Below are 25818 nucleotides of genomic sequence, written 5' to 3' on the forward strand. Positions count from 1 at the left end.
AGCGAAAGAAACAACAACAAGCCCCCTGGAACCCCTCACCACCCAGCTGGCGTGCGTGTGTGGGCTGGAGCCGCTCTCTGGCAGGGCTCTTCCCCTCCCCATTCTGCAGAGCTTTCTTCCTTCTCCCTCCCTCTCGCCCTCCCCCGCGCTTGCTACGTATCCCCCCATTCAGCAAAGTGGAGGCTAAGCTGCGCGAGGGGAGCTGCGCAACTGGAGGGACTTGAATTAGGCGCCATTGGGTTGAGTAGTAACCCTGCTGCTCTCTGATTGGCAGCTCCCTGGCCCCGCGCCAGCCTATGGGGAAGCCTGTTTACGCAGGGAGAGTGGCACGAGCTTATTACCGTAGAGGACCGGGCGTCCAATCAGCGAGCGTGCTCACCCTGAGTGAGTGGCACGAGCTTATTAGTATGCAGGGAGAGTTGCTTGCAGGACTGAGCTGCGAGGTTGGGGAAGCTGGAGCCCGCGACAGGGTCTTTTTTTCCTTTCTGCAAGGAGCAGCAGCCAGTGCATTTACAGTGCAACAGTCAGCACAGTGCAAATACCAGTAGGAATACAACAAAGTCCCAGTCACTGATTTAATTGTATTGCGTTCCCTGTGTGCAAAGGAACACCCCTCCCTCCAGTAAGTAATTGAAATTTATTTAGTATATATATCTATATCTATATATTTTTGAAAAGTGCATTATTTGGTTTTTTTTAAATAAATAAATATATATATATATATTATTATCGAGCACACCCTCACGGTGGTCAGGTCTGAATTAATTTATTTTTTACATTTTTTGGCAAAATATTGCTAGCAGAAATTATTTTGAGCTTATTTTTCATTTTAAAGGCAATTCAGACACCTGGAATTCGCTGTGTGTAACATTGATATCAATCCTCGGACTAAATTGTATCAATTCCTTAACTAAATTGAATATAATTTAACGACATCCTTGGGGGAAGGAGATGCGTATTGTTTCTAACGAAAAGAAAGCCTGCGAAATACATGCATGAAGGTTTATTTTATTTCTCAGTGGTTCAGCTGTGCCTTAGAAATGTTGTACCGAGCTCCGGGCAGTACTAACAAAACCCACGATTGTTCGCATATTTCTTACTGAAATTCTAGTTGTTGAATTATGTGGGGGGTGGGTTTTTTTTTTCTCCTAACGGAGACGTGAATGGCGACTTTGCAAGACAAACAAACGCAGGCATTGTAGTATTTTGGGGGGGAGGGAGAAGGAATGCATGCAAATGTGTAGCCTCCCTTGTTTTAAAATTAAATCACAATAAAAATTAAATCACAATGCAGGCGAGTTAGGGTTTTCTGCTGGACGCTAAGTGCAGTCTGCGACCGAAAGTGTTTGATGCATAATCGGCTATTCCGAACTGCAAAGAAAAAAAATTAAAATACTTGGAACAGATGCATTCTAATTTATTTATGCCCCTGTCTGTGTGTCTGCGCATGTATGTCGATTTTACGTAGGAAGTAAGGCTTTTAAGTTTTGCAGTGGCGAGGAAAATGCCATCGTGAGGAAATGTTTCATTAAGATTGGAGGTAAAGGCCTTTCTTCGTTTGTTTTTGGTTCAGCTTAGAAGGTTGAACCAGGTTGCGTTTTTGCACGGGAGAGGCAATCGTCTTGCAAGGGAGCAGCTGGGAGAGGCGCTTTGTCTCTCGCTCTCCGATCTCTCCTCGCGTCCGCCCCTTTCTAGGTTCTTCCTTCTCGGATCCCTTTAGTGATAGCTTTATTTCTTTTTTTTTAAAAAAAAGGTGGGGGGCCTCTAGCCGGAAAGGTACAAGCACAGCAATTTCAGTCTGGCGTCCTTTCTATCTCTCTAGATTCACACACGCACACATGCGATTTGGCAAATAACAAGATTTGGAAAAATGTATAATATTGTATAAAATGCACTGTGGGGTGGCGAGGAGGCGTCGGTAGAGGCACTTTTGGGGCCGATCTCCGATTTCTTCGTTGGCCGACGATGTCTAGCGGAAGCTTTCTAGGTTCCCGGCACCGGAAGATCTTTCTGGTCGCGGCCGCTCGAGAGGCCTCTTCGCTGGGCTATAGAAACAACAAGCACCGCCGAGGCTGGTGGTCCTCTGCCTTCTCCCTGTCAGGCCCGAGATCGGTGCGCCGAAGCGTTTGAAAACTCGCCGGATCTTCCAGCCCCCCCCCCCCACGCCTCGAAAGCGTACGAGAGGATAAATATTTCTGCTGCACGCAAAACTGCGGATACTCTGTAGATTTGACAACAGAGTGTAAAACTGGATTATTCCATTTCCCCCACCCCATTTCTTTTCTGCCCCCCATTTATATATCTATCAATCTATCTATATATATATATTGGGGGGAGAGGGCGTAGCTCACTGGAACCGAACCGTGCAACATCCTTTTGTTCCCTTTGCAACATCTGAATTCTCCGATTCATTCCGAACCTCCTCGCTCTCGCAAGCGTTTTGTTCTTCAAAAGAATCGCCTTAGTCGTTTTGGCTATGCGGAAAGCAAGCGCTCCGGATTGAAGCCTCCCGCGAGATCCTCTTGTTTTTGTTTTGTTTAACGCGAATGGATCCTAAGGCCCTCCGTTCTGCAGATAAGCCCCCGCGGAAGAGGCCGCTGGGGGAAGCCTGGTTTTCTCCTTCCCCTTCGGCTCTCACTACGACCAGGATGGACACGATCTTGCAGCAAGTCCTCTCTGCGGTACGGGGTGGTGAGAAAGCCTTACTGGAGCACTCAGACCGAAACTTTGCATCGGCCTGCAATCGCGTTTTTCCAATCAGCTGCTTTATTTCAGTCTTGCACCTCAGATTTTCTTACTGTTTTCCTTCTCCTAGAGAGAAAAGGGGGCGGGAGGGAGAGAGAAGAGAGGAGAAATCCTACACAAGACGTTTCCATTCACGTTGATGTATCGAACCCCAAAGTTGCTGGCGCTGCTAATTTAGCTTTTGTCTTCCAGGCTTCAATTCTTCTCTCCCTCTCCCCCCACCCCCATTTCCCCCCTTTCCTGACTCTTTGAAGTGGGTCCCTCATATATAATCCGCTGGTTTTTACATGATTTTTGTTGATTGCTGAAAGGGGAAAAACTGCCCCCCCCATCGTAGAAGACAGAAATCCTTTATAATTCCTTTTAATTGCAAAGCAGAAAAATCTTAGTTGAGGGCAGAGATATGATCCATTCAGGGAAATAGTGAGAGAAAAACCCTGCCCTTTTGTATTTAGTAATTTCATTTATTTACAATGCAAAAGCTGCCCATATATTTATATTTTTAGCGTGTGTGTGAGATATATATATATATAAAGCTTATCAGCTGTGCAAATATGTAGTCACTTAATACATTATGTTTTCAGTTGTAGATTAAATCAAACACCAAATAGTCCGGCACTGTTAAAGAGCTGCAAGCGTTGAATCCAGCAATTAAAAACTATTGAGTAAATGGAAAGCATCTCACAGTGCAATCCTCTGCCTATTTACTTAGAAGTACATCCTATTGTGTTCAATGGTGCTTACTGCCAGGTAAACGTGCATAGGACTGCAGCCTGTATGTGGCTTTGTTGTGATTGAGGCACATTACTGTGTACTGTATGTGAATTCTAAGATTTACAATTATGTATTTTCAATACACTGTAGTCTTTACCTTTTTTCAACCCCCACCCTTTCCCTTTGGATTTGGAGGTGATATGAATCCTTCAGACATTATTGAGTACCAGAAATATTAGATGTGTACAGTAGTCTTAATTGTCTGGACATGGGGGTGGGCAGAAGGGATCTAAATAATTTGGGTGTGTGTCTCCACCCCCCATAGCAGATGCAGTAGGGTAGGTCCCCCCATTCATATATCACATTTTTACAGGGGAGTTGCAAATATTTGTAGTTAGAAGTCAGCAAAAAATATTCCAATGCAACACAACCTTGCTTGGTAAATCTGAAGGGGGGGAAGAGGGGGGCGAGGAAGGTCTTTTATTCCCCCTTTTCCCTTCCTCTTGGCTTAATGTTACACATTGGTCCTAAGCCAAAAAAACCTTTACGTGTAAATGGATTGAATGGATAGGAAGGACTTTACATAACTGTTTTGTCTAGGAATACAGTTGTAGGATTTAAACCTCTGTCCTTGGAGGAAGAATGCAAGGCTTTGCCACTAAGGTGTCTTGTGCAGTGAAATATTTGTTCCTGGGCTTGAGTCGTGGAAGGGCACCAAGCTCCTTTACTCTGGGCTGATCTCCTTTTTCTCTAGTTTGCTGAAGGGGGCTTCTTTTTGGATCCCATCAGTGCAACTCTCGCCCAGAATCAAAGCCAGTGTGCTGGGAAGGGGAGAAATCTCCCTTTCTCTTCAAAATACCCTCACCCCACCCAAAATAACTTGAAAGGCAGTCGATCGAAGCTTAATAAATCAGGTTGGGAAACCACACCACCCCCTTTCCACTGTAATGAAAATAACGACGCATTCATCTGGTTTGGTTTGCCCATGGAAGAGAGCAGGACAGAGGACCCAAATATTATTGACCAGCTCTGGAGAGAATCCCTTAGCAACTCGAGGGGGTGGGTGGGAAAGGGTAATAACCCAGTGATTTAAACTCGACATACAACTACAGCAGGCAAATAAAAACTTAGCCACTCGGAAAAAAGATGCATAATTCCATCTTCGTTCCCAGCCCCCGCTCTCGGTTCCTGGGCGCCCTGGGCTTTTTTGGGGGGGGGGTCTTTTTTCCTCTTTTCAACACCTTCCTCTCCGTTTCTCTGCCGGGGGAGCCGCGCAACGCGCAAAGGGGCGAAGCCAGCAGCGCCGAATCGACGGGGGTCTTGCCTCTCCAAAATAAATTTTAGAAAGGGCTTGTTGTTCTCTGCGATAAATCCGACTCTCGCTTCGGTAATCGATAAGGATGGCTTGCTTAATTGTGTTGGGAAGCCTCCTATTACTGTTTTAAAAATAATAATAATAATACTAAAAATCACCAGTAGCCTTTTGCTGCTCATGGCGGGGAAGCCTTGGGTTCCGTGCGCCCTCGGATCGTTCCCTACCCCGCTCACCTCCTCCAGTTCCCGGCTGCTTTCTCACTCTTTTCTCCGCTCTGTCCCTCCCCTTTTGTTTTCTGCAGAGAATGAGGCTGGATCCCCGGTGCCAAGAGAAGCGGAGGAGCCGCGGAGGGCTGCCGCCAGCCTCGTGGTGAGAGCAGGGAGCCCTTGGTCCCCGGCGCCTGGTGCGCTGCGCGCTGCCCGTTTCCCTCCGCGGAGTGGGATCCGCGTGCCTGCTTGCCCGCCCGTCGGTCCCGCTCGCTCGCTCGCTCTGCTGGCCTCCCTTCCCTGCTGGGGTTTCGGCGGCGGCGGCAGCGCGGCCCCGGGATGGATGGCCGCGAGTTCGCGCCGCCGCCTCACCTCCTGGCCGAGAGGGGCCACCGCAACAGCTCCAGCCGCCTCGCTTCCTCCGGGCACAACTCGGTGCAGCACGCGGGGCACTTCCAGCCCGGGAAATACTTCCCCTCGCCCATCTCCATGGCTACGCACACAGGTCAGTGGGGGGCACCAGGGTGAGGAGAGGGGAGCAGAGGAGGATCGGGCCTGGGAGGGAGGGAGGGAGAGAGAGGGGGAAGGGCCCGGTCACTTTTCTTCCTGGCTGCAAAAGGGTCACGATCGCCAAAGGATGGGCGTGCAATCGTACAAATATTATATATTTACTTTTTTTGTTTTTAAGCGTCTTGATCTTGAGGATGATCGATCCTTGCTCAGGTTGCATCCCTGTAGAATGATCTCAACAGCTCATTGAGGAGCTCCCCCTCCCCCCCCAAAATAGAGTTGAGGGGAGAGATACGTTGCAATTAATAGATTCACTACTGTAGACCTGCTGCTTTTTGCAAATCCCCTTTCCGCTAACGTATTTTGTTTCTTGTTTTTGTTTTATTAAGCATTAATACTTTAAAAAAATTAATTAAAAAAAAAAACTCATTGAAAGAAGGAAAGAGGGGGTGCGGAGACAAATAACAGCCCTCAGCTGGCCTTTGATTACATGGAGGGCCGGGCAGAGATTCCATCGCATGCAGAAGCCGAGGCAGGCATGTTAGAAAGGGGAAATCATCATAATTCAAGAGGATTCGGAGGGTGGGAGTAGGGGAAAAAAGGAGGCACAGTTTTCCTTTACTTTTTTTTTTGCAACATCTTTTATATAGTGGAATGGGGGTTCTCAAAAGTGAGGGGGAGATGGCCCTTTTGCCCTTGGCTAATAATTCATAATGATGGGGGCGCACGTGCAGCTCCCTTTAGTGGATGTGGAAGAGGAGGAAGCTGTATATTTTCTCTCAAATCTGGATGTACCAGGCTGATAACAAGCGAAATGTGTCCCGTCCTCGCTCTCTCCCCCCCCCCGCCCCTCGCAACCCACATACCGGTATTCCTTACCGTGGAGTCTTCCTTTTTTAAAAAAAAATTAATCATGGGGGAGAAGTGGTTAAAATAAGGGCCTTTCCACCCCCACCCTCTACCCCCACCCCCTTAGTAGCTGGAACTGAAGGGAAATAAATCCCACAGAAGAGAAGAGGGTGGGGTGGGGGGAGAGAAACCCTTTTTCTGCATTAACATCCTTAAGAAATTCTATTGCCTGAACAAAAAGGCTGTTATTTGCCAGGGAAGGGTGAGCACCCAGGAGCTGGCTATGCTCTTTCAGATTAGGGGTAGCTGTATGTGGAGGGTTAGCATTAATAGAGCGGGTGGTGTAAGACTAGAAAATCCTGTTTCTATATAAAGCCCTGAAGTGTCAGGGTGAGAATGGGTTTGCAGTGCATGTGTTAGCTTTAACAAGTGCTTGTGGTATCCTGCTAAAGACACAAAGTTTGGCAAGAAAAATCAGAGGGGGGGGGGAGTTATATGTGCCAGGAGATTGTCTGTGGCATCAATTAGTTGTTTGGGAGAGGGGGAATGTACCAAACAGAATCTATCGGGCTAGCTAGCTAGTTTGTTGGATGTCAGGACACAGAAAATTTAAACACCCACTGTATGCTAAACAACTCAAGATTTCTAGTAACCCAACTCCAAAATTCAGAATCTCGTTGGAGGTAAGAACTGTACCGTCTTCGAAGTCTTCATTAACATCCTTGTATACGATGAGGAGAAGGGATTTAAACTCACGAAGCTTGAATGCAAAAACTCCCTGGATTGGAATTTTTCCCGAGGAAGGAATAAGAAAATGCTGAGTAAGGGAATATGCCTTTGTATATTTTGCCTTTTGTTTCTGGGTATTGTAGGCTTTTTGTTTGCGAAGGGTTTGACTTAGCTGTACTGGTTTTATTTTTGGAAATCACATTGTTCTTATCAGAAATAGATGGTTTGGAGTTAGAAACATTTTATTTTCGCTGTGAGTGTTTGAATTTGTTTTCAGTGTAACCTAACCAGACTCTATATTTAACCCAAAGTCGATAAATGTATTTCTGTCCTCAAAGTTTTTGTCATATGGTTGATTTTCAAACGCTGTGGCAGCCTCTGAATATGTAGTGAGCACCTTCATTTTGTGTATGTTGCATATTGACTATATATTTATGGTAGTAGGGATTTAATCTTAGATTTACAAAACCACACACAGCCAATTAAGTTTTGTTTACAAGTTACTTTAAACAGCAGAGCAAAAAAGAAAAAAGATGTTGCAGTTTTTATTTTTCTCTAAACTCAGCAGTCACAGCCATTGTTGCTAGCTTGATGAACTGTGAATGCTAATAAAATTATATCTGCTTTAATGGGATTACAATTAGTACATGGATTAAAAAAGATGGCATGAGGTAAAATTATCTACTGGGAGTGCAACCCAACGTTTATTTATTTGTTTAAAAATATATAGCCAAATTCAGAGTTTTTAATTGACTTCTAGCACGATCAGATTTAAAAAGTGCTAACAAATGTTACGTGCAGCACAAGTTACTTGTGCTTTATTTGAAATAATTGAATCGTAGATTTGCAGGGTTTTCTCTAGGCTTTAGATTTTATCCCTTTTCTTTAAATAAAATAGAAGATGCTCATTGGAGTGAAGTCGTCTTCTTCTTCTTTTAACCTGTTAGGTTCAAACAACACCAGGAAAGAATTTTAAAATGCAAACCCAGGCAAATTGGATGAGGAGTATGATTGGTGTCAATCATTGTGCTTTTCTTCCATAGTCTGGATTCAATACCCCTTGTCCTGCTTCCAAGCCATATGAAACCCTTCTGTTGATTTCTTTTATTTTTCTATTCTATTGTGGGTTTTTCTTAAAAAATGAGAATTTTGATTAAGCTCATAATTAGAAATATGGGGAAGGAATTCTGTTCCTACAGCCTCTTCTCCTTTTGAATGTGTGCTTTTAATGTTTTTTGTTAGGTACATTTCCCCCCCTTCTCTTTTCTTTTTTTACGTTCAAGAAGCAAACTGTCAATTCCCATAGAATAAATTATTGATGGAATCTTGACACTGATGCACAATTATAATACAGGGAAAGGCCTCTCCAAAACCAGAGGTCACAATATGTGAATATACAGGCTCGGCTGTGCAGAATCTTTGCCAGGTGCTTTTCATTATTATTATTATTGTTGCTGTTGCTGTTGTTGTTTGTTGTTGCTATTATTAAGTCTATAAAGGACGGTAAAGTCTGCCTGACGTTTCTTTTTTCCTTTTACATTTGGAACAAACAACACACTTATCTCCTTGTATCATTTCGCAGAGGTAGGCAAGAGACACTCCCGCTTATTATATATATAGTATAGTTAGTTTAATACTTAGGGCCTTACTTCCTCAAAAGAAATAGGTTGGGAGGGGCCGGTTCCGTTCGTAAGCTGCGTTTTGGGCACCCACAACTCTTTGGGCAATTAAAGCAGAAACAAAAACTGAACACAGAATTCCAAAAGGCCGGATGCAAAGCAAATCCACTGGGAAAAGACTGGAACGCAAAGTGCTCTTGCAAGAGTGCGCTTAATTTTTATGTCCACTCGGACGAAATTCCACAAGGCATGCATTCACCGATCAAGCATATATTCCAACACTCCCTCCTCCCTGGAATTCTTTCCCCATGGAGATCTGGTGTACCCTCCCTATTCCTTTCTTCAAACCCTCTCCTTCTCTCTCTCTCTCTCTGAAACAACAACAACAACCTGGCCAAAGAGACCTTGGATTTTTTTTTTGAAGCTAGCTTTTAGCGTTTAGCAAATTGTTTTTCTTAAAGCAGAGTGCTGATAGTTTTATAATCCTGCTGTAGAAATTTTATGGTAAAGCGCTGTTATAGTAACCTTGTCACAAAAGGTGCAATTAAAATGTTTTGTCTCATTATTTTTCGCACAGCGTTAGATTTGTGTGTTTGCGCGCGTGTCTCTAATGCAGATGGTCCAAAGTCAAAGCTGTGAAAAAAAATATTTTATTTTATTTTATTTTTTTTAAAAAAAGGAAGGAAGGAAAGAAAAGGATATTAGCAGCATTATTCATCATTACTCCTGCCTGGAGCTGTTTGGATTTTCACATTGCAGTTGACTCTTATTTGGTATGCAAACGAAGAGTCCTACCAAGAGGGGTGGTGGAAGGAAGGGAGACCCAAATGCTATCCGTATCCCCCATATCTGAGGAAGGTAGTTGCACGCCATTCAATTCCCCCTCAAAGGTTGGCTAGAAATACTTGCCTGAAATGGCTTGCGCAGGTACATGAGATTAAAAAGAACCAATTGTAAGTAATTGACAGGGAAAAGAAAGCAGGATAGCTGCCAGGAATGGGCTTATGCTTCCAACGAGCATAGCAAAGGATCTCAAAACAGACATTTCTTATGAATGAAAACTGTCGCAGCGGTCCTAGGCTGGAAATTTTCTTGGGAGTTAATAGGGTTGGGTTTGTGTTTTTTTTTGTAGATGTAGGTACCTTTAAATCCAGTGATAGGAAGAAAGACAATAAATTCCTGGGGAGGGAGACTCCTTGCAGAATTCACCCTACCCTCCAGTTTCCTCATCTGGTATGCTTCCCCCCCCCACCTACCCCTCTTTTAAAGAAAATACATTTTAGTAAATACCTCATTAACTATCTAACACCAGTGGATGTTTCTGCAACACAGTTCCTAGCATTAAATAGGTGCTAAAGGAGTTACTGTTCAAAGGCATGTTCTAAAGACTCTAACCATCTTTACTTATAAATGACAAGTAGCATGAGACATCAAAGGCAATGCAGAGATAACAGCAAGGAACTGCCAGCGCTGATCTTTTGCACGGGAACTGCAAGGCGCACATGGTTACACAAGGTGGTTATGGTTGTACACGAGAGAGGGAGAGGGAGAGAGCGCACAAAAATTAAAGTTCAAATTTGAAATGTACATTATCCCACTGGGAATTGCTTTGCCATCATGTCTAATTATTCATATAAGAGGTAGATTCCCCCCCTTTTTTTACAGGAGCAACTAGGCGCTGTGTGTGTGTGTGTGTGACTGTGATGCTAATTTAGAGGCAAGGCAACATTTCCACGTGCAGAACAAGTTTCCCGGTACAAAATTTACACCACTGCTTCAAAATGGGCCTTAGCCTCGGAGCAGAAGAGGCTGCTCAGCATATGGGAGTCCAAATGCAAAGAAGGTTGTTTTAAATAACAGGCAGAAGCCTAAAAATATCCCTTCAGAAATATATATATATGTGAGAAAGAAAAATGCCAAACCCTAGAACAGAAAGATCTAAAAATATTCAGGGCTTTGGCAAGGCTCATGAAGTTAAATAAATTATACAAGAGCCATTCATGGGAGAGACTACTTTCTCTTACAGGAACATTGTTCAAGCTAATAAAAATTATAATTTACTAGCCACCAAGCTTTTCATGAGTCTAAATTTAATTGGTCAGGCTTCTGGAGTCCATCATTTCCTGCTGGATTAGTAGATTTGTATTGGAGTTTTTGACATAGCAGAGAACGAAAAAAGACAGAATCATGAAATGGCATATTTCTGGGCGAGCGCACAAAGCAGGGGGAGGGGGGGTGTTGCCTTGCTTCCTCCTCCCTCCCTCCCCCCCACCCACCCCGCCCAGCTCCCTCTTTTATTCCTCCCTACAGCTTCCCCCTACCCCATGGCATCTTGAGTAGCTTGGAAAGGTGGGAGGAGACTTCAGGGTTGGGGGGGGGTGCATAGATGCAGGGGTTATTAGGGACGCGAGAACGCAATTTAGATATTCAGAGCCCTTTGAAACACAGCACAGTTATTTTAATTTGATAAATGATCGGGCACCTTTAAGAGTGTGTTTGAACAATCAAGATACACTTCAGCAAGTTGATAGGATGTATGCTGTCAACTTGCATATGCCATTAGCGTAGACTGCACGCATAAATAATGTGAGAGCACAGCTCCTCTCCCTACCCTTCAATTCTCCATGCGCTACCCACTTACAAAAGAGCCCTTTACCCATTAAACCAGGGGTCTTCAGAGCCAAAAAATCCCAATATTTCTGGCTCCCCTCTCTTCCTCCTCCTTAAGGACAGACTGTTCTAGCTGAGTGCCTTTAAAACGGGAACATATTAAGAATAATGAATGTACCAATCCACTTCAACCAGGTTTTTTTTTTTTTGGTGTGTGTGTGTAGGAGACAGACAGACAGAGAGACCCTGTTAGCTATGAAAACTGCTTTCTTATCATCTCAGTTTTGTTTTTTTTACCTTATAGCACAATTCTCGTCCTTTTCACTGTTTTGCCTGTGTTATGTAAAATTGCTGGGTTGGGGTGTGTGTGGGGAGTGTGGTATATGTGTAAATGCGTAGGGGGAGCTGGCATTTAAAATATGGCATGTAATAATTAATTAGACCAAACTAATTAACACCAATCATTCCCAATAAATAATAAAATAAAACCATCAGTTAGCTTTGACTTATGGGCGAACATCAGAAAAGGCTTTTGTGATAATTCATAGGCTGCTTGGTGCGCGTATGTGGATCAGTGAAACTAACACGAGAGGGTGCAGAAATCCACCTGCCTTCTTCGGTCAGTTCCTTCTGCAGTTGTAAGCCAGCTGTATTTCAACTTAAGGGTTTAATCCATTGGCCTGCCTATCTATCTGTGTTTGTAGGTTAGGATTGTGCAAACTTGAGTCTTGCAGACCAAAGCGAAAAACTTGTAAGGTTCTTCTTGTCAGTCTTTTTTGGAGTGCTATCTTCCTCGCTGTATCTCTCTCTCTCTCTCCTGCAAGTCAAACTTAGAACGTTTCCTATTTTGAACAGAAAGCTCCAAACCACATGGAGAAAATCCATTTTGCTTTTGGCCTTGTTCACTGCTTCGTAGCTCAGTGACGATCTAAAAATCTGTGGGATGGGGTGGCCACATAAATACATGAAGCATCATCGGTATTAGAAGTACAACATGTGGACTCCTGAAATGTAATTCTTAGTATTTCTCTTTCTCTCTCTCTTTCTCTCTGTATCCTTTCTGTTCCTCTATTTGTATATCATTGAAATACGAATGCAAGTACTTAACCCATTTCTCACCAGTGATTGAATCTCTATAATCAAAAAGGAGAGGTGACGTTAACCAGAGATTCACAAAACACAGTTGTGTTCTTTTAGGATGGCCATTATTCTAAATATCTTGAAAACATAACATAACTGAAGAAGTAAGTAGGCAACTATAATGGTTCAGAGGATTCTTATTTCCCTAATTTACCAAAAAAGGGGGGGGGGAGCCTTGTAAAGTGTAGCCGTAATAATTTGTGGTTTATTGATCTGTGTAATTTCTAAGAAAATATCCATTAATGTTGGTGTGCTCTGACCACTTTGCCGCAGAATACATTCAGGGGATTCGAAATATATATATACTTGAATGTCGAGACTCTGGGCTTAATAGCTGAGAATCTACTCAGAAAAGATATAGTGGATAAGATATAGATAAATATCAAAATCCCACAAAACCTTTCTTTTGCGTGTTATAGTTTGCAGAGTTTCCAGACTGTATCTGAAACTGAAGGCTTGTTCCAAATGTATGTGCTATAACCTTAAACATGCTCCGAATATTACGCTTCCTGCATATAGTGCTCCTGAGAACTTTATTACTAATAGATCATGTTTCCTGGTGTGTGTGTTTTTTTAACATCCGAAATCTGCAAAAATAGCAAACAAGGTACTTTTATACTTCCAAACCTACAGGGCCAAGTCTTGATCATTCTCCTAAAACTGTTGAAATAGCTGAAAAGTCTAATTAGAGTGTTGTAATTAATAACATATAATGGTAGTAAAGCCTTTGAGCAATTAAAATTCTCTCAAGTGACCAGAAGGGCTATTACAGCAGGCCCACAATCGCCTTGTAGCTATAAGGATATCATAAAGGGAAAATCCTTGAGGGTGGTGAATTTTAGACAGGGGCAAATTAATAAAATTTCCTTTGGGTTCCCCCCGGTACTCTTACCAGTGGTGCCTGCCCCTTTAGGTTTATGCTAGAATGTCATTTCAATGCTCTGGATGAATACATAAAATAAGAGATGCCACGATAGGCGTGGGGCATTTGGGACTGATGTGTCCTGCAAACTTATTATTGTACAAGGGGCCTGAATTGGTTCCCCCCCCCCCTTGGATATCTTAATAGCGCAGTACAGTAGAAATTTCCATTTTCTAAAACCTTGGTTAGCTGAAGCTCGTGGGTCTTCCATGTTAACACAACCCCCGCATGTAAATGGCACACCCATTTATTCGTACAATTTGGATGTCCTTCAGACCATGCAGATGAATGAGAAGCTACCGTATAGAATACAGCACGTGCCTGTTCCGTATATATGCAGCAGTCTTTTTTTTTCCTTTCCTGTTCAGCATTCTACACTAAATAATACTTTTGGACGGTGCAGCAAATTGCTTTGCTGGGAAGGGGGTTTGCATAAGGAACAGTGGGAGTTCTGTGCAGGCAATCTCTCGAGTGTAAGCAAATGGCTGGATGAGAAGGAGATAGTGTCAGCTCTCTTTGGGCTAAGTCTTCCTGGCAAATTGTTTATGTCTTTTGCCTATCAGATGGTTGCATTCAGTGCCAAAGTTGCAATTGTCTCTCCTTCCTTCCCTACAGCTGTCTCAATGGATTAAATTCCAAACTGGGATCAGAAGCTGTTTTAAAAGGGAGGGGGAGGCATTACTGGGAAATTGATGGGGCCTAAACAGGTGGGGTTGTGTACTATTTAAGAGAGAGAGAGAGAGAGTTGTTGCTTTTGATTTTCTAAGACCTTGAAAAGCAGCAGAGAGAGTCCAAGTCGCCCAAGGTTGGTGGTAGGATGATCCCTTGATCTCTCTCTCTCTCTCTCACACACACACACTAATACGTAGCTGTGTCTCTAACACAGATCCATTGAGCACGGGAAATAAATAAAAGCAGCCCTGGGTGGGAGTGAATGGATCAAGCGGCAAGCTATCTTGAAGCCTTCTATAAAATACTTTTTTTAAAGATTTCATCTTGGTGATTAGCGAAGCATGGGTTGAGAACACGCACGTACCCCCACCTTCATCCAGCCAGTTGCAGCGTGAGATGATAACCCATCATCTTTTATGGAGCAAGCTGGAAGATTTCCCCAAGTTTCATTTAGCTATTTATCATCCTGGCAGGCGCTCTCCCCCTCCACCCCATGCACATACTAGGCCTTCTCTTGCTCCTATCTCTCTGCAGCGCACCCCCCCCACCACCACCACCACCACCAAACACACAAAAATATGCCTCTGCAGACTCACTAGAAAATGAATTGTGTATTATTTTTTTCCTGGAGAAGGAAAAATAAAAAGTGTATGTCAAAGTTAAAACAGATTTTGAGATTAACTTGTCTACTCCTTATTAGTGGCACTCCTTCTGAAGCTTACAGGGGATGCAGATAGAGACACATGTGTCAGGCAGAAAGAAAGCAGAATCCTGAGAAACCAAAAATCTTAGAGAATTACGGTTTGAGTAGTTTCATCTGTTCGTTAGCGTTTGTTTTCTGGATCTTCCCAGAGATGCTATTTTGCATCTGTGAGAGATTGGATGGTTGACAGGGCCGGAATACTGTAACTGTGGGGCATGTTTTTCACTTGTGGGTACGAAAGGTTTTTTTTTTTTGGATGTACTGTACATCCCAAAAATTTGTAGCCCGGGATGTGTTCTTGGGGCTGCAAAGCGGGCATTTGGTTTAGCAGCAGCGGGTCTCTCTTTGATGTATTGAAGCCTCCTTTTAAAATTGTGTGAGTCATCATGGTGAAAATCAGAGGTGTAAATTCAAGCAGTTGCTTGTGATCTAAGCTGTATGTTTGTGTGTGGGTGAAAGAGAGAGAGAGAGAGAAGCAGAACACACAACACATGATTAGGACAAGGTTTTTATGGAAAGCAATTGTTAATAATAAAACATTTGCATAGCCTGTTTTATCCTCCCAACTTTCAGAAGGCAGCTTAGTAGCACAGGTGGGATTCACCGAAATCTTCGTGAGTATGGCTGAGGGTGGGGCATCCATTCAATTTTTCTCCTGGGTCCAATCCATCAGTCACTGCAGCTGTGCACACTCCCGTCATACAGGGATGGGGCAGGTGTGGGGGTTTTGCGCTGGGGAGGAGGAAATGAACAGAGGTCCTGCCATGAGACTGGAAAAGTTTTGTGACTTAATGGCTCGGTCCTGAGTTCTGCGCATAGGACGGAAAGAATCAACTGCCGTGTAGGCAGGATGTAACAAATGGCCGTGTGTTAGAGCTGCAGTGGCGAAGGAGATAAAATCTTAAGTATTTGTGGTCGTTGCCCACAAGAGTTAAACAGAACTGCCACGTTTAGGTGCAGTCTGCATTGGCGACAGACGCTAAGGGCAAACGAGAGAGCAGGTTTTGTTCCATGTTGGATGCGGGGCTAAGTAGATCCTTATCCCCAAACCAGCAGGGCAGTTCTTATGACCCAGGTTTGCCCAGCTGTAGTTACTAAATCTCTCACACCGCAGCGGGCCCAGTGTCCACTGGGATGGCTTGTAGTTTTTTTTAATTTTTTAAGCAGATGTCAAGTAACATTAAAAGGAAAACCAGAGAGAGAGAGAGATCGATCATGAATATTAAGCAAATCTTGCGATTTGGAGGCTGGGTTCCCCCCCCCCCCCACACACACCCATGGTGTTCAGGCGCAGAGAAGTTTCAGACTCTTGCCATGCAAATGGCGTTTAGACTAGGGAGCGGAGGAATATTTCTCAGAAGTCGTTTATCATGGGGGCTTGCAGTGTAACAAAAGCTTTCTTCGAAAATGGTCCCTTCATCCTGACAAACCACATCCCCAAGGGTGTGCTTGGACGCAGAGAGAAGGGGGTAGGGGCTTCGCTCCTCCTCCTCGGCTACTCCGGGACTCCCCCAATTCAGAAGGGCGTGGGACAGACAATGACACAGGCCGGGAAACATCTGTTCTGCAAAATTGCTGGGAATATCCACCAAGCTGCAAGGACTTGGAAAAGAGGGTTGGGACAGGGTTTGGTCTGCTGCTGTGTGTTTTGGTCTGTGTGTTTTTTTTGGGGGGGGGGGCGAGTGAGCCATGTGCCGTGTGGCAATCGCCTAATTAAATATTAAAACACCCTGGTATTACAGCATCTTTAAAATGTACTTTTCAGAAAGATATTTATGACAGCTCATCTCTGCGAGGAGGGCTGACTCAGCTGTCTCCCAGAAAGGGGTGAATTCATCCTTGGCGTTCCATCCCTTCCTCTGTGCAGAGTTGGGGGGAAAGGCTGCTTCCAAGGGCCCTGTGCTGGGTGGATGTCTGAAGGGGTCAGCTGCCTGCTTTCCGCCCTAAGGAGAAGAACGAGAGATTCACGGGCAAACCACGGGTGTTTAGGAGTGGTCTTCGTAGCAACGCAACAGGGGTTTACAGATCAGGTTGAAGACTGATGCTCAAGACCGCCCTCCCAAACATGGGATTTACTCTGAAATGTCTTGGGCCTAATGCAATATTTTCCTGTGCATCTGGAGCCTTCCTTCCCCCCTCCCCCACCAGCAAATGATGCCTTCCTGGGTGTTGGCTTCACACTACTTTGTGACTCTCCGGGATGCTGGGGGTCAATGCACAGGGTGCTCTAAGAACTTGGGCAGAAAAGAGAAACATGCAAGCCTTGTCTTAATCTGCTGCGTAATAGTTTAGGGCGGACCTGAATGAAATCAGGTACGGCACCTGAAATGTCCCCAAACTAAATATAGGGTGTTGGGGTCCCTGTCAGCACAGTGCTTTGATACTTAGCTGGAGCCTGTGTTTCAATATACTGTACAGTGGTCGAAGCTGTATTCTTTAAGCTGCTTCAATATAGAAAAGCCAGGTGCAATATATCAAAATAAAAGTTTTTGTTGCATTCAGGGATGCTTCCTTCCTACAAATTTAACCTGCATAGGATCAGGCTGGTAAGAGTGCCTTCTATATGGTCTTTTAAAGGAGTCAGAAGCACTTTTAATGCACACCTGTAAATAGCTGGTGGAGAGTTCCCTAGGGGACAAAAAGGAAGAGTTTTGGGTTGGTTTTTTTTTTTTTGTAAATCAGGTGAGATGCTCAACTTCAGCATATCAGTGTGCCAAAAATGACTTACAGTGGCATGCATTTTTTAATGGCTAGGAACTATTGTAAGGCTTCTCTAATGGAGATAGATAGATAGATAGATAGATAGATAGATAGATAGATAGATATGAATGTTTGTCTGTGTACACCCCCCCCCATGTAAAATAAAATGAAGCAAGATGAGACAGGCAAGTCTCCATGTGGAACTACACGTGCGTCCTGAACCCTAACTTGATCTTGTCTTTTTCTTTTTGTCCAGAAACAGCATTGTTTTCTTTCACTTCGCCACACCCCGTCCTGCAAAATTTGCACGCAGCACACTTCAATTGCTTGACACCTGTAGCCCTCTCAGGGGCAGTTACTGTCTTTATTTAAAATATGTATATCCCAGCTGTTGTACCGGGCTCAAGTCAACTTCTAACCACAAAAACACCAAAAACATCACAAGTTGCCATGTCTTCCATTCTAGATCCTCTGCCTGTAGAACAGAAGGAAAGAAATGGATCCCCTGGGGACCTCTCCAATCTGTTCTCCTGAAAGTTCAGCACCTCTTCTTTCTTTCTTTCTTTCTTTCTTTCTTTCTTTCTTTCTTTCTTTCTTTCTTTCTTCTTCTTTGCCTCCTCCTTCCTGAAATCTTACAATTCCTGCTGGTCATTATTTGAAATCTGTAACTAGGAAAATGTAACTAGGAAAATGTGCCTGCATATTTGGTTCTTTCCTCCTCCTTCCAAATTTCTTTTCCTTTTGTGTTATGACTTGGCAATCTCAAGCCTGATATTTGTAAATCGTAGGCCTTTTTGGGGCTGAAAAGCAGGGTGAAAATGCTTTAACTACATGAAAGATGTGGTGTCTAGAGCCCTATCCAAGCAATTTCCTAGGTTTATAAAATTGCTTTGGAGAGAGAGTGGTATTACCTGTTCTAGATCTGCCATCACATTATTACTATTACTATTATTATTATTAAAAATGATATACCACCCTTCATCCAAAGATCTCAGGGCAGTTCACAACTCAGCAGTTTGGTAAGGAAGTCGGATATTTTACTGTTAAATCCCGCCTCCCCACAAAACCTTGCATTGTAACAAATAAAGCAGGAGGGGGGAAATGGGTGAACAACAATGCAAGTTACTTTTGAAGTCCTTGGAGGAAAGGCGGAATATAAGTGCAAACACAGAAATAAAATAAAATAAAATAAAATAAAAACACGTTTCTGGAATGGGGGAAGACAGTCGCTCAACACTTGCTTTGGCAGCATCTGAAGAATATGCACAATTTTGAGCATATGTATCCTGCCAAACCATCTGTGCGCAGTCAACAGGATACATTTATTCAGAACTTTTGGACATTACCAGGATGTGCGTGTGTTAGGAGCAAGCAGGTTCATTCCCCCTCCCCTCTCCCTTCCCCCCCATGTCATCTTTTAAGACACAAGTAAGGAAAATAAGCATGGAGGGGGCAGATGTTGAATCTGCGACAGGTGCAGGTGTTCAAGTGGGGTTGGGGACCCTTGTTGGTGTGGCTGGTTTTGTAACCCCAACTCATTCCCCTTAAATCATACTCCGGGCATGCTCAACTCTTCCTGGCTGTAACTGTGCCTCTTTCTTAATAGGCTGCCTGGATGCAAACGATGATAGGCCTCTGGAACGTTTTAATAGTAGTGTGGAAGAGGTGATTTCTATGGATGTTGTTGTAGCGTGGGGATAGTGATTCAGCAAGTGATTTTAGCTCTCTGACATAGCAGGCAGGAGACCGCTTCTTCATGTAACACTCTTTATTCAGGCAAACAAGACTGGGGAACTGAGGAGAGGGAAGCTACATTTATAGGGACAGAAGACTGGCTAGAAGGGATACATTTTGGAGGGAACAATCTCAAGCAATCACAAAGCTGCCTTTTGGTGGGAACCAATAAGACTGAGGATCCAAATGCAGCAACTTGAATGAAACAATAGTAGCTGTTCCTTCTGGAACAGGAAGGCAGTTACTTTCCCCTAATGTGAATACAGACAATAGTAATACAGATATGATAACCCTTGAATCAATACACAACAGATGTAACTGGCATGCCTCTTCTGTAGAGTTCAGGAGTCCTTCCTTCTTTTGTATCTGGCAACCCTGATTCTTTAAACAAGCAGGCAAGTTAGCTCAGATGTAATTTATTAATGTATACTGCTGGACCAGAGAGAGCACCTGGTGTAGCATTCTACCCAAACCGCAGTTGAAAAAGTGAATAGCTTTTTTATGGCAATCCTGTGCCACCTCTAAACCTTCTGCTCTGTCCTCTGTGCTTGAAGAGTACGAGTTCTCTTTTTACTATTGCTTCAAGCGTTACATTCCGAGAGTGGTCACATGGAACAATTTCTTAACCTGTAATGTTGTTAACTGATGGAACTCACTGCAGCAGGATTAGGTTGCATCAAAGGACTCGTTCTTGATGCAAGTATTTCTGTTACTGCAGCAGGCCCCCCCATACACACACCCCCCAAATTGGCTACTGGGTAGTTGTTGAGAGAACCCCCAGAACCAGCCCAGGACAAGCAGAAAGGCTTTTCCTGATGCAGCAATTGTAACAGTGAACACACAGGATTCCTCCCTTGGTTTGCTTTTCATCCACTCCCTTTTCTGTGTAAGTAGTGCTCTCTTCTCAGAACACTTATGTCTATATCCTTTCCCAATTAAACCTAACCGTTCCAAATTTAGTTACACTTTCTCCTCATACATTTCGCTATTTCATTCATCTACCTGCGTGCAATCACATAGCAGAGCAACGAAGAAGCCCTCCTCTTAAGGCTGAAGTGGATTCACAAAATAAAACCAATATTTATCTTACTGGTGGTTGGAAGGCATGCACCTATAAATTTTACTTTATTGCATGCAGCCTGTTTTGGTAATTTCTCTCTCCCCTCTTTCCCCCTCATGTGAGGCTTCAATTAAAAAAAAAAAAAAAGCCAACCACCCTCTTGACTTAAGTAGGTTTTCAAAGCAACTCTTGCGAAGTTAAATTTTTAGCTACTTGATGTGCCTAAACTCAGGGCTCCAGAGAATCTATTGCCTGTCCTGGATAGTGTTTCCTTTGCCCTGATTTAATTTTTTTTTTAAAAAAAAGTTAAATCCAGGATGTCATGTGACAACACCAAAGTAGTGTCCTCAAGATCTTGCTGGATTACAACTCCCACCATGCCTGATCATTGGCCTAGCTGGTTGAGGCTAATGGGAACTGTAGTCCAACAACTTCTGGAAGGCCCCACATTGGCTACCCCTATGTTTCCCAGATAGTGAACTATGGGAGTAAGGTCACCCAGTTTGGTAGGGGGACAAAGGATAAAATAAACTACTTTCAGGGGCCCTCAAGTTGCCAGTTGGCCATTCTTGGCTTATATAACATTGGTCTATTAGTAGAAATCACTGCACCTAGATTGGAAAATGAAACCTGTCAGGGTTTCCCAAGCTTGGGTCTCCAGCTGTTGTTGGACTACAACTCCCACCCTCTCTAGCTAGCAGGACAAGTGGTCAGGGATGATGGGAATTGTAGTCCAAAAAAACAACAACACCAAACAGATGGAGACCCATAAGTGCTTCACCTGCACAGGCAGTGAACGATTTGCATGGAGGTTACGTTCCAAGGCACCACACACGTACGTGAAATTGCATATAATCGGAGCGCCCATGGAAAAAGCCTGGAAACACCCTGCCCCGTTCTGCTGCCTTTTGGAGCCTAGGATGTGGTTGGTGGGGAGAGGATGAATTTGTTACTCCTCCATCTAGGTTCCAAAATTGGTGGGGGGGAGGGAGGTCAATTTGTGGTTTTCAGGGGTTAAGTGGCAGCTAAAGGGAGGGGCTAAGGACTTCCACACATGGCAATGACCCTCTGCTGCACCTGCATTCCCATGGTCTCTGAAAGCAAGCGAATGAGGCCAAGGCTGGAATGTACAACTCCTTGGAATTATCTTGCTGGCTGGGGAGACCCGCCAAGAGAGTAAGGGGGGGGGGATACAGGGACAAAATGGCCTTGGCTCTTGTGCCTTTACCTGCTTGTTCACACAGCTGCTAAGGAGGTGTGAAACTTGCCAGCATCACAGTAACAGCGATTTTACACTCTGTTCTTCCCAGAGTGTGATTTATACCACCCAGGGTGAAGAGGGGGAACAATTGCAAGCTGCAGTGGGTGTAAGAAACCACACGGATGCAGCAGTTCTGCATTCTAATTTCGTTCGATATGAAGATTTCACTGAGGCAGAGCTGAGGAGGGTTTTGCTGCATATCTGCCTTTATTGTTTTTACAGTGTGCTGCATCATACAAGGCTAATGTTATCCTTAGCAAGGCGTTAGGGGCGGGGGAAGAGGGTGGGGAAAAGACCCACCTCTTGACCACTAAAGGGCACATGTAAGGCTGTTCCTGGGGTCTTGCACTCAGTTTTTGGAACCTACCTTTGAAACTTAAACGCTGCTTTTGTGTGCGTGTGTGCGCGCGCATGCGCACAATGAAGACAATGATCCAAGGTCTGAAAGAAATCTCTAAGGAGCAAAAACTTTCAAGTGTGGCAGGCAGTTGATAGGTAATGCGGGCAGAGCAAATGTTGACCACCTTAATTTAGGTTTCCAAACTGGGCTTTAGGCTATGGTTGCAGGGGGAGTCCACAGAACCGTGCCTGGTGGCTGCAGGTGAGATGCAGCATGGTCACATCACTCCAGCCTAGATAGCTCAGTTGGCTAGAGCGTGGTGCTGATAACGCCAAGGTTGCAGGTTCTATCCCCATATGGGACAGCTGCATATTCCTGCATTGCGAGGGGTTGAACTGGATGATCCTCAGGGTCCCTTCCAACTCTACAACTCTACATAGAAATCAAAGGAGCGATCCAGCTCTTCCACTGGCTGCGTGGCTGAAAACCTCCTCTGGTAGTAGAATGGGGAACGTCAGAGCAACAGATCAGAATGTTAAAAGTCGACACGATGGTAGCTAACAATTACTTTTTACCATATAGCGTGGCTGGATTCTCCATTAATGTGCCAATGTTGGAGGCTCTTTGAAAACCTGGACCCAAAAACAAGAGGGGCTCAGATAACAGATGTTATTCAGCTGGCATCTGAAAGTGGTCTTGAAATCTCTGGCTTTTTGAGCTACTCTGTCTTTTAGAGGTTTGCACGTGTTTCTTGGCTTCCTACAGCAAGGACTTTCCACACGATCAACTCATGAATGTCTGGATCTGTTCTTAGGACACATTTCACAACAAAAGTTGCTGGAAACCCCAAAACCTTGCAGAGCTCACTGGCCTGAAATTTTGCCCGTAACTATTTCTGAACTTCACATTTTGCATAATTGTAATATCTCTTGGATATTATCTTTTACCCATCATTTGCCTTCATCCTTAAATACATTTTCATGCAGTTAGTTTTACTTCCCAGAAGCTTTCTGAGAAGCTTCTGGGGCAGTAAAGCATCAACCCCCCCCCAAAAAAAGTGGATTATTGCATATCCCTTACAACCATGTATAATAAGCCTCGTTTCCCTATACTTGGAACAAGTAGCAAAGCATACATTTAAGGTCTTTTTCTTTTTTCTTTCTCTAGTATGATTTGGAAGCCATCTATGTTTGCATCTCATCAGGCCCAGTGGAATGCAAATAATACTTTTTTTGTTTGGTTCCTAATCATATTATAGCTAATATAATACTATTAGTCTGATCTTTACCACTGGTTGTCCTCTGAAAACGCCACACCGTAATCTTAATCAACACAAACTCTGGGCATGCAAGCGGGGAAAGGCTTTTTTCATCTTGTGCGGTTTGTTGTTGTTGGTTTTTATTTTTTTGCAACATCTCATGATTGCACCAACTGTTAAAAGCCAGCCCTCTATAGGCATAAATTTATCTCTGTGTTTCTGTAAGGATGTCACATAAATGTTGCAAGGGAACTGTATATATCAGGAGAACAGTCTCTTTTTTTTGTAATGAAAGTGGGTTCAGGGGGAGATATTGTCTCAGCCGGTGACAGTGCTAGGGTTTCTTCTGCTTCCATTCCTCTAGGACTAGGTAAGCAGTTTATTTTTTTTGCTAGAAAAGCAAAGGCACTTCTATGAAGTGTACATTATGGATGCATGAACTGATAGCTCTCCCCACCTCAGAATATTCAAAGTATGGCGATTATCCCTGCATGAGATATGGTGGCCAAGTACTTAATGTGCTTGTCTGTGCCACTAAAGATTGAGGAATCGCCCTTTACTGTACAGATGTCAGCAGTTCTGTTGGCTGTAAATGGATGTGTGTTCCATTGAGAAGGTGACATGGGTCTTGGTTGAAGCTAAGCAGGTCTGGGTCTGACCAGTACCTGGATGAGTTACCTACCTGGGAAGCGCATGTGCGCACCTTGCGTTTCATGATGGAAGGAAGTTTCATAAATGTAATAAATAAGCAAATAAGTTATACTGTAAGTTTGCATTTCTTAATCCGTGCCTGATGGATTGAATACAGCTGAAAAATGTTTCTAGCTAATATCCTAGGATAGGGGTGGGCAGACAAAAAACAAAGTCGGGTGCAAAATAGTGTTTCTGTGAATAGGGTGCCTCTGATGAACACATGCTAATTCCAAGTTACAAGGCAGGAGATTCCGACTTAAAATCTGGAAGAACTTCCTGACAGTAAGAGCTGTTCGACAGTGGAACGGACTCTGTGGGAAGGTGGCGAACTCTCCTCCCTTCGAAGTTCTAAAGCTGAAGTTGGATGCCATCTGTCAGGGGTGATCTAGTTGAGATCCCTGCATTGCAGGGGGTGGAACCAGGTGACCCTCAGGGTCCCTTCCAACTCTACAATTCTATGATTCTAAGATTTTAAGTATTTGTGATCCAGTCCAGAACCAAGCTCAGAAGTCCTTTCACACAAAGTTCAACACCTTGGCCTCCACCCCCAGTATTCCGTTTGAGCAACCTCATTTAGAGTGGGCAGGAGAAAGAGGCTTTTCAGTTAATGCTTCTTCCCAGTTGCATCGCAGCTAATAGTAGCAACGCAGCAATAGAGGTACTGCTGATCTGTGCCACTGGTTTTCCTCTGAAAATACCATTTCGCCAGTTGTAAACCTTTCAGAGATCCTTAATCTGCCTTCTGCCCACCTCTGTCCCAGAATATGTTTTGCCTTCCTGCTGGACTACAGGAAGAGATGAGAAGTTCTCCACATAGTTTGGCATTTCTGCCCACTTCTTGTTGGCGACTCGGAGGACTGAAAATGGAAAATGCCATTTTAAAACACTTGATGGCAAAATATCATGCAACAGGCAACTTGACCATGATCAGATAGTTTTATCAGCAGGAGCAAAAGATTTAATATGCTATAGAAGAAGATGGTGATATTGGACACGAAACCCACTCTTGATAATTGATTCTTTCCTCCTGTTGCACATTCTAATGGCCTCTATGAATCAGAAACAACAGTGTACTCCTAGCCACGTCTTCTCAGAAGTAAGTCCAATTGAATTCATAGGGTCTTACTTCCAGGTAAACAGGGCTAGGATTGCAAACTAAGTTAGATGATACAGCGGTACCCTGGGTCTCGAACTTAATCCATTCCGGGAGTCCGTTGTACTCCCAAAACTGTTTGAAAACCAAAGCGCGGCTTCTGATTGGTTGCAGGAGCTTCCTGCACTCAAGCAGAAGCTGCATCGGATGTTCGGCTTCCGAAAAGCGTTTGCAAACCGAAACACTTACTTCCAGGTATGCAGCGTCCTGGAGCCGATTTGTTCGGCAACTAAGCTGTTCGAGAACCAAGATCAAATAGGCTGTCCCTCTTAGGCTGGAGACAGAAGATAATTTTAAAGAGTGTTTCATTTTATTTATTGGGTATAGATGTGTATTTCATTTTTCTCACAGTCATCTGATGCAAAACAGGTTTTTATAACAATACAAAAATGTACATGAAGTGATAGTGCGATGAGACTGTATATACGAGATGGGCTTTGATGCCTCTTTCAAACCACCTTCCGTGGTCTTTAAAAAACAAACCCGGCTGTCCAACTCTTATCTTTAGTGGGTAGCTTGTTGGTATCCAAATCCTGGATATCCTGCTTTCCTTATTTCCCACCCACTACCACCAGACAGGAGTATAAAGAATGCTTTATAGTTCTGTAGCCAAAGAAGTTCAGGATCTATTTGGGGCTCTCAACCATTGGCATTGATCAGGACATCTATTCTGCATTATCTGTCTCTCTCTCACTCACTTCCCCCAGCCCTCTCTCTCTGTCAAAAGGCGACAGATTGCAAGTGGCACTTACAACGTAGAGACTAGGTTGTGATTACCCATTGGATAACATTTTAATTGTGCTTCTGGCACTCTGTCAAGCTAATTTGAACTGCATTTCAATATTACAACATTTATTTAGGCCCATAACAATATGGATTAATCTT

General features: G+C 43.8%; 1 protein-coding gene across 7 annotated transcripts in view; it reads left to right on the forward strand.

Annotated features, from left to right (window-relative positions):
• BAHCC1 (BAH domain and coiled-coil containing 1) overlaps window positions 1-25818 on the forward strand; it is a 112921-nt gene that overhangs the window by 16704 nt on the left and 70399 nt on the right. For 5 of the 7 annotated variants that reach the window (XR_004425903.1, XM_033138972.1, XM_033138976.1 and 2 more), the window contains exons 1-2: window positions 393-622; window positions 5076-5485. Coding sequence is in view for 6 of the 7 variants with exons in the window: in XM_033138972.1 (XP_032994863.1) it covers window positions 5320-5485 (166 nt within the window). In the remaining variant the exon portion in view is untranslated. Of the gene's footprint in view, window positions 1-392; window positions 623-5075; window positions 5486-25818 lie in introns of those variants that run through there. The other 2 variants (XM_033138974.1, XM_033138973.1) reach the window with 2 other exon arrangements.

Source organism: Lacerta agilis, chromosome 2 (genome assembly GCF_009819535.1).
Source record: "Lacerta agilis isolate rLacAgi1 chromosome 2, rLacAgi1.pri, whole genome shotgun sequence".
NCBI lineage: Eukaryota > Metazoa > Chordata > Lepidosauria > Squamata > Lacertidae > Lacerta > Lacerta agilis.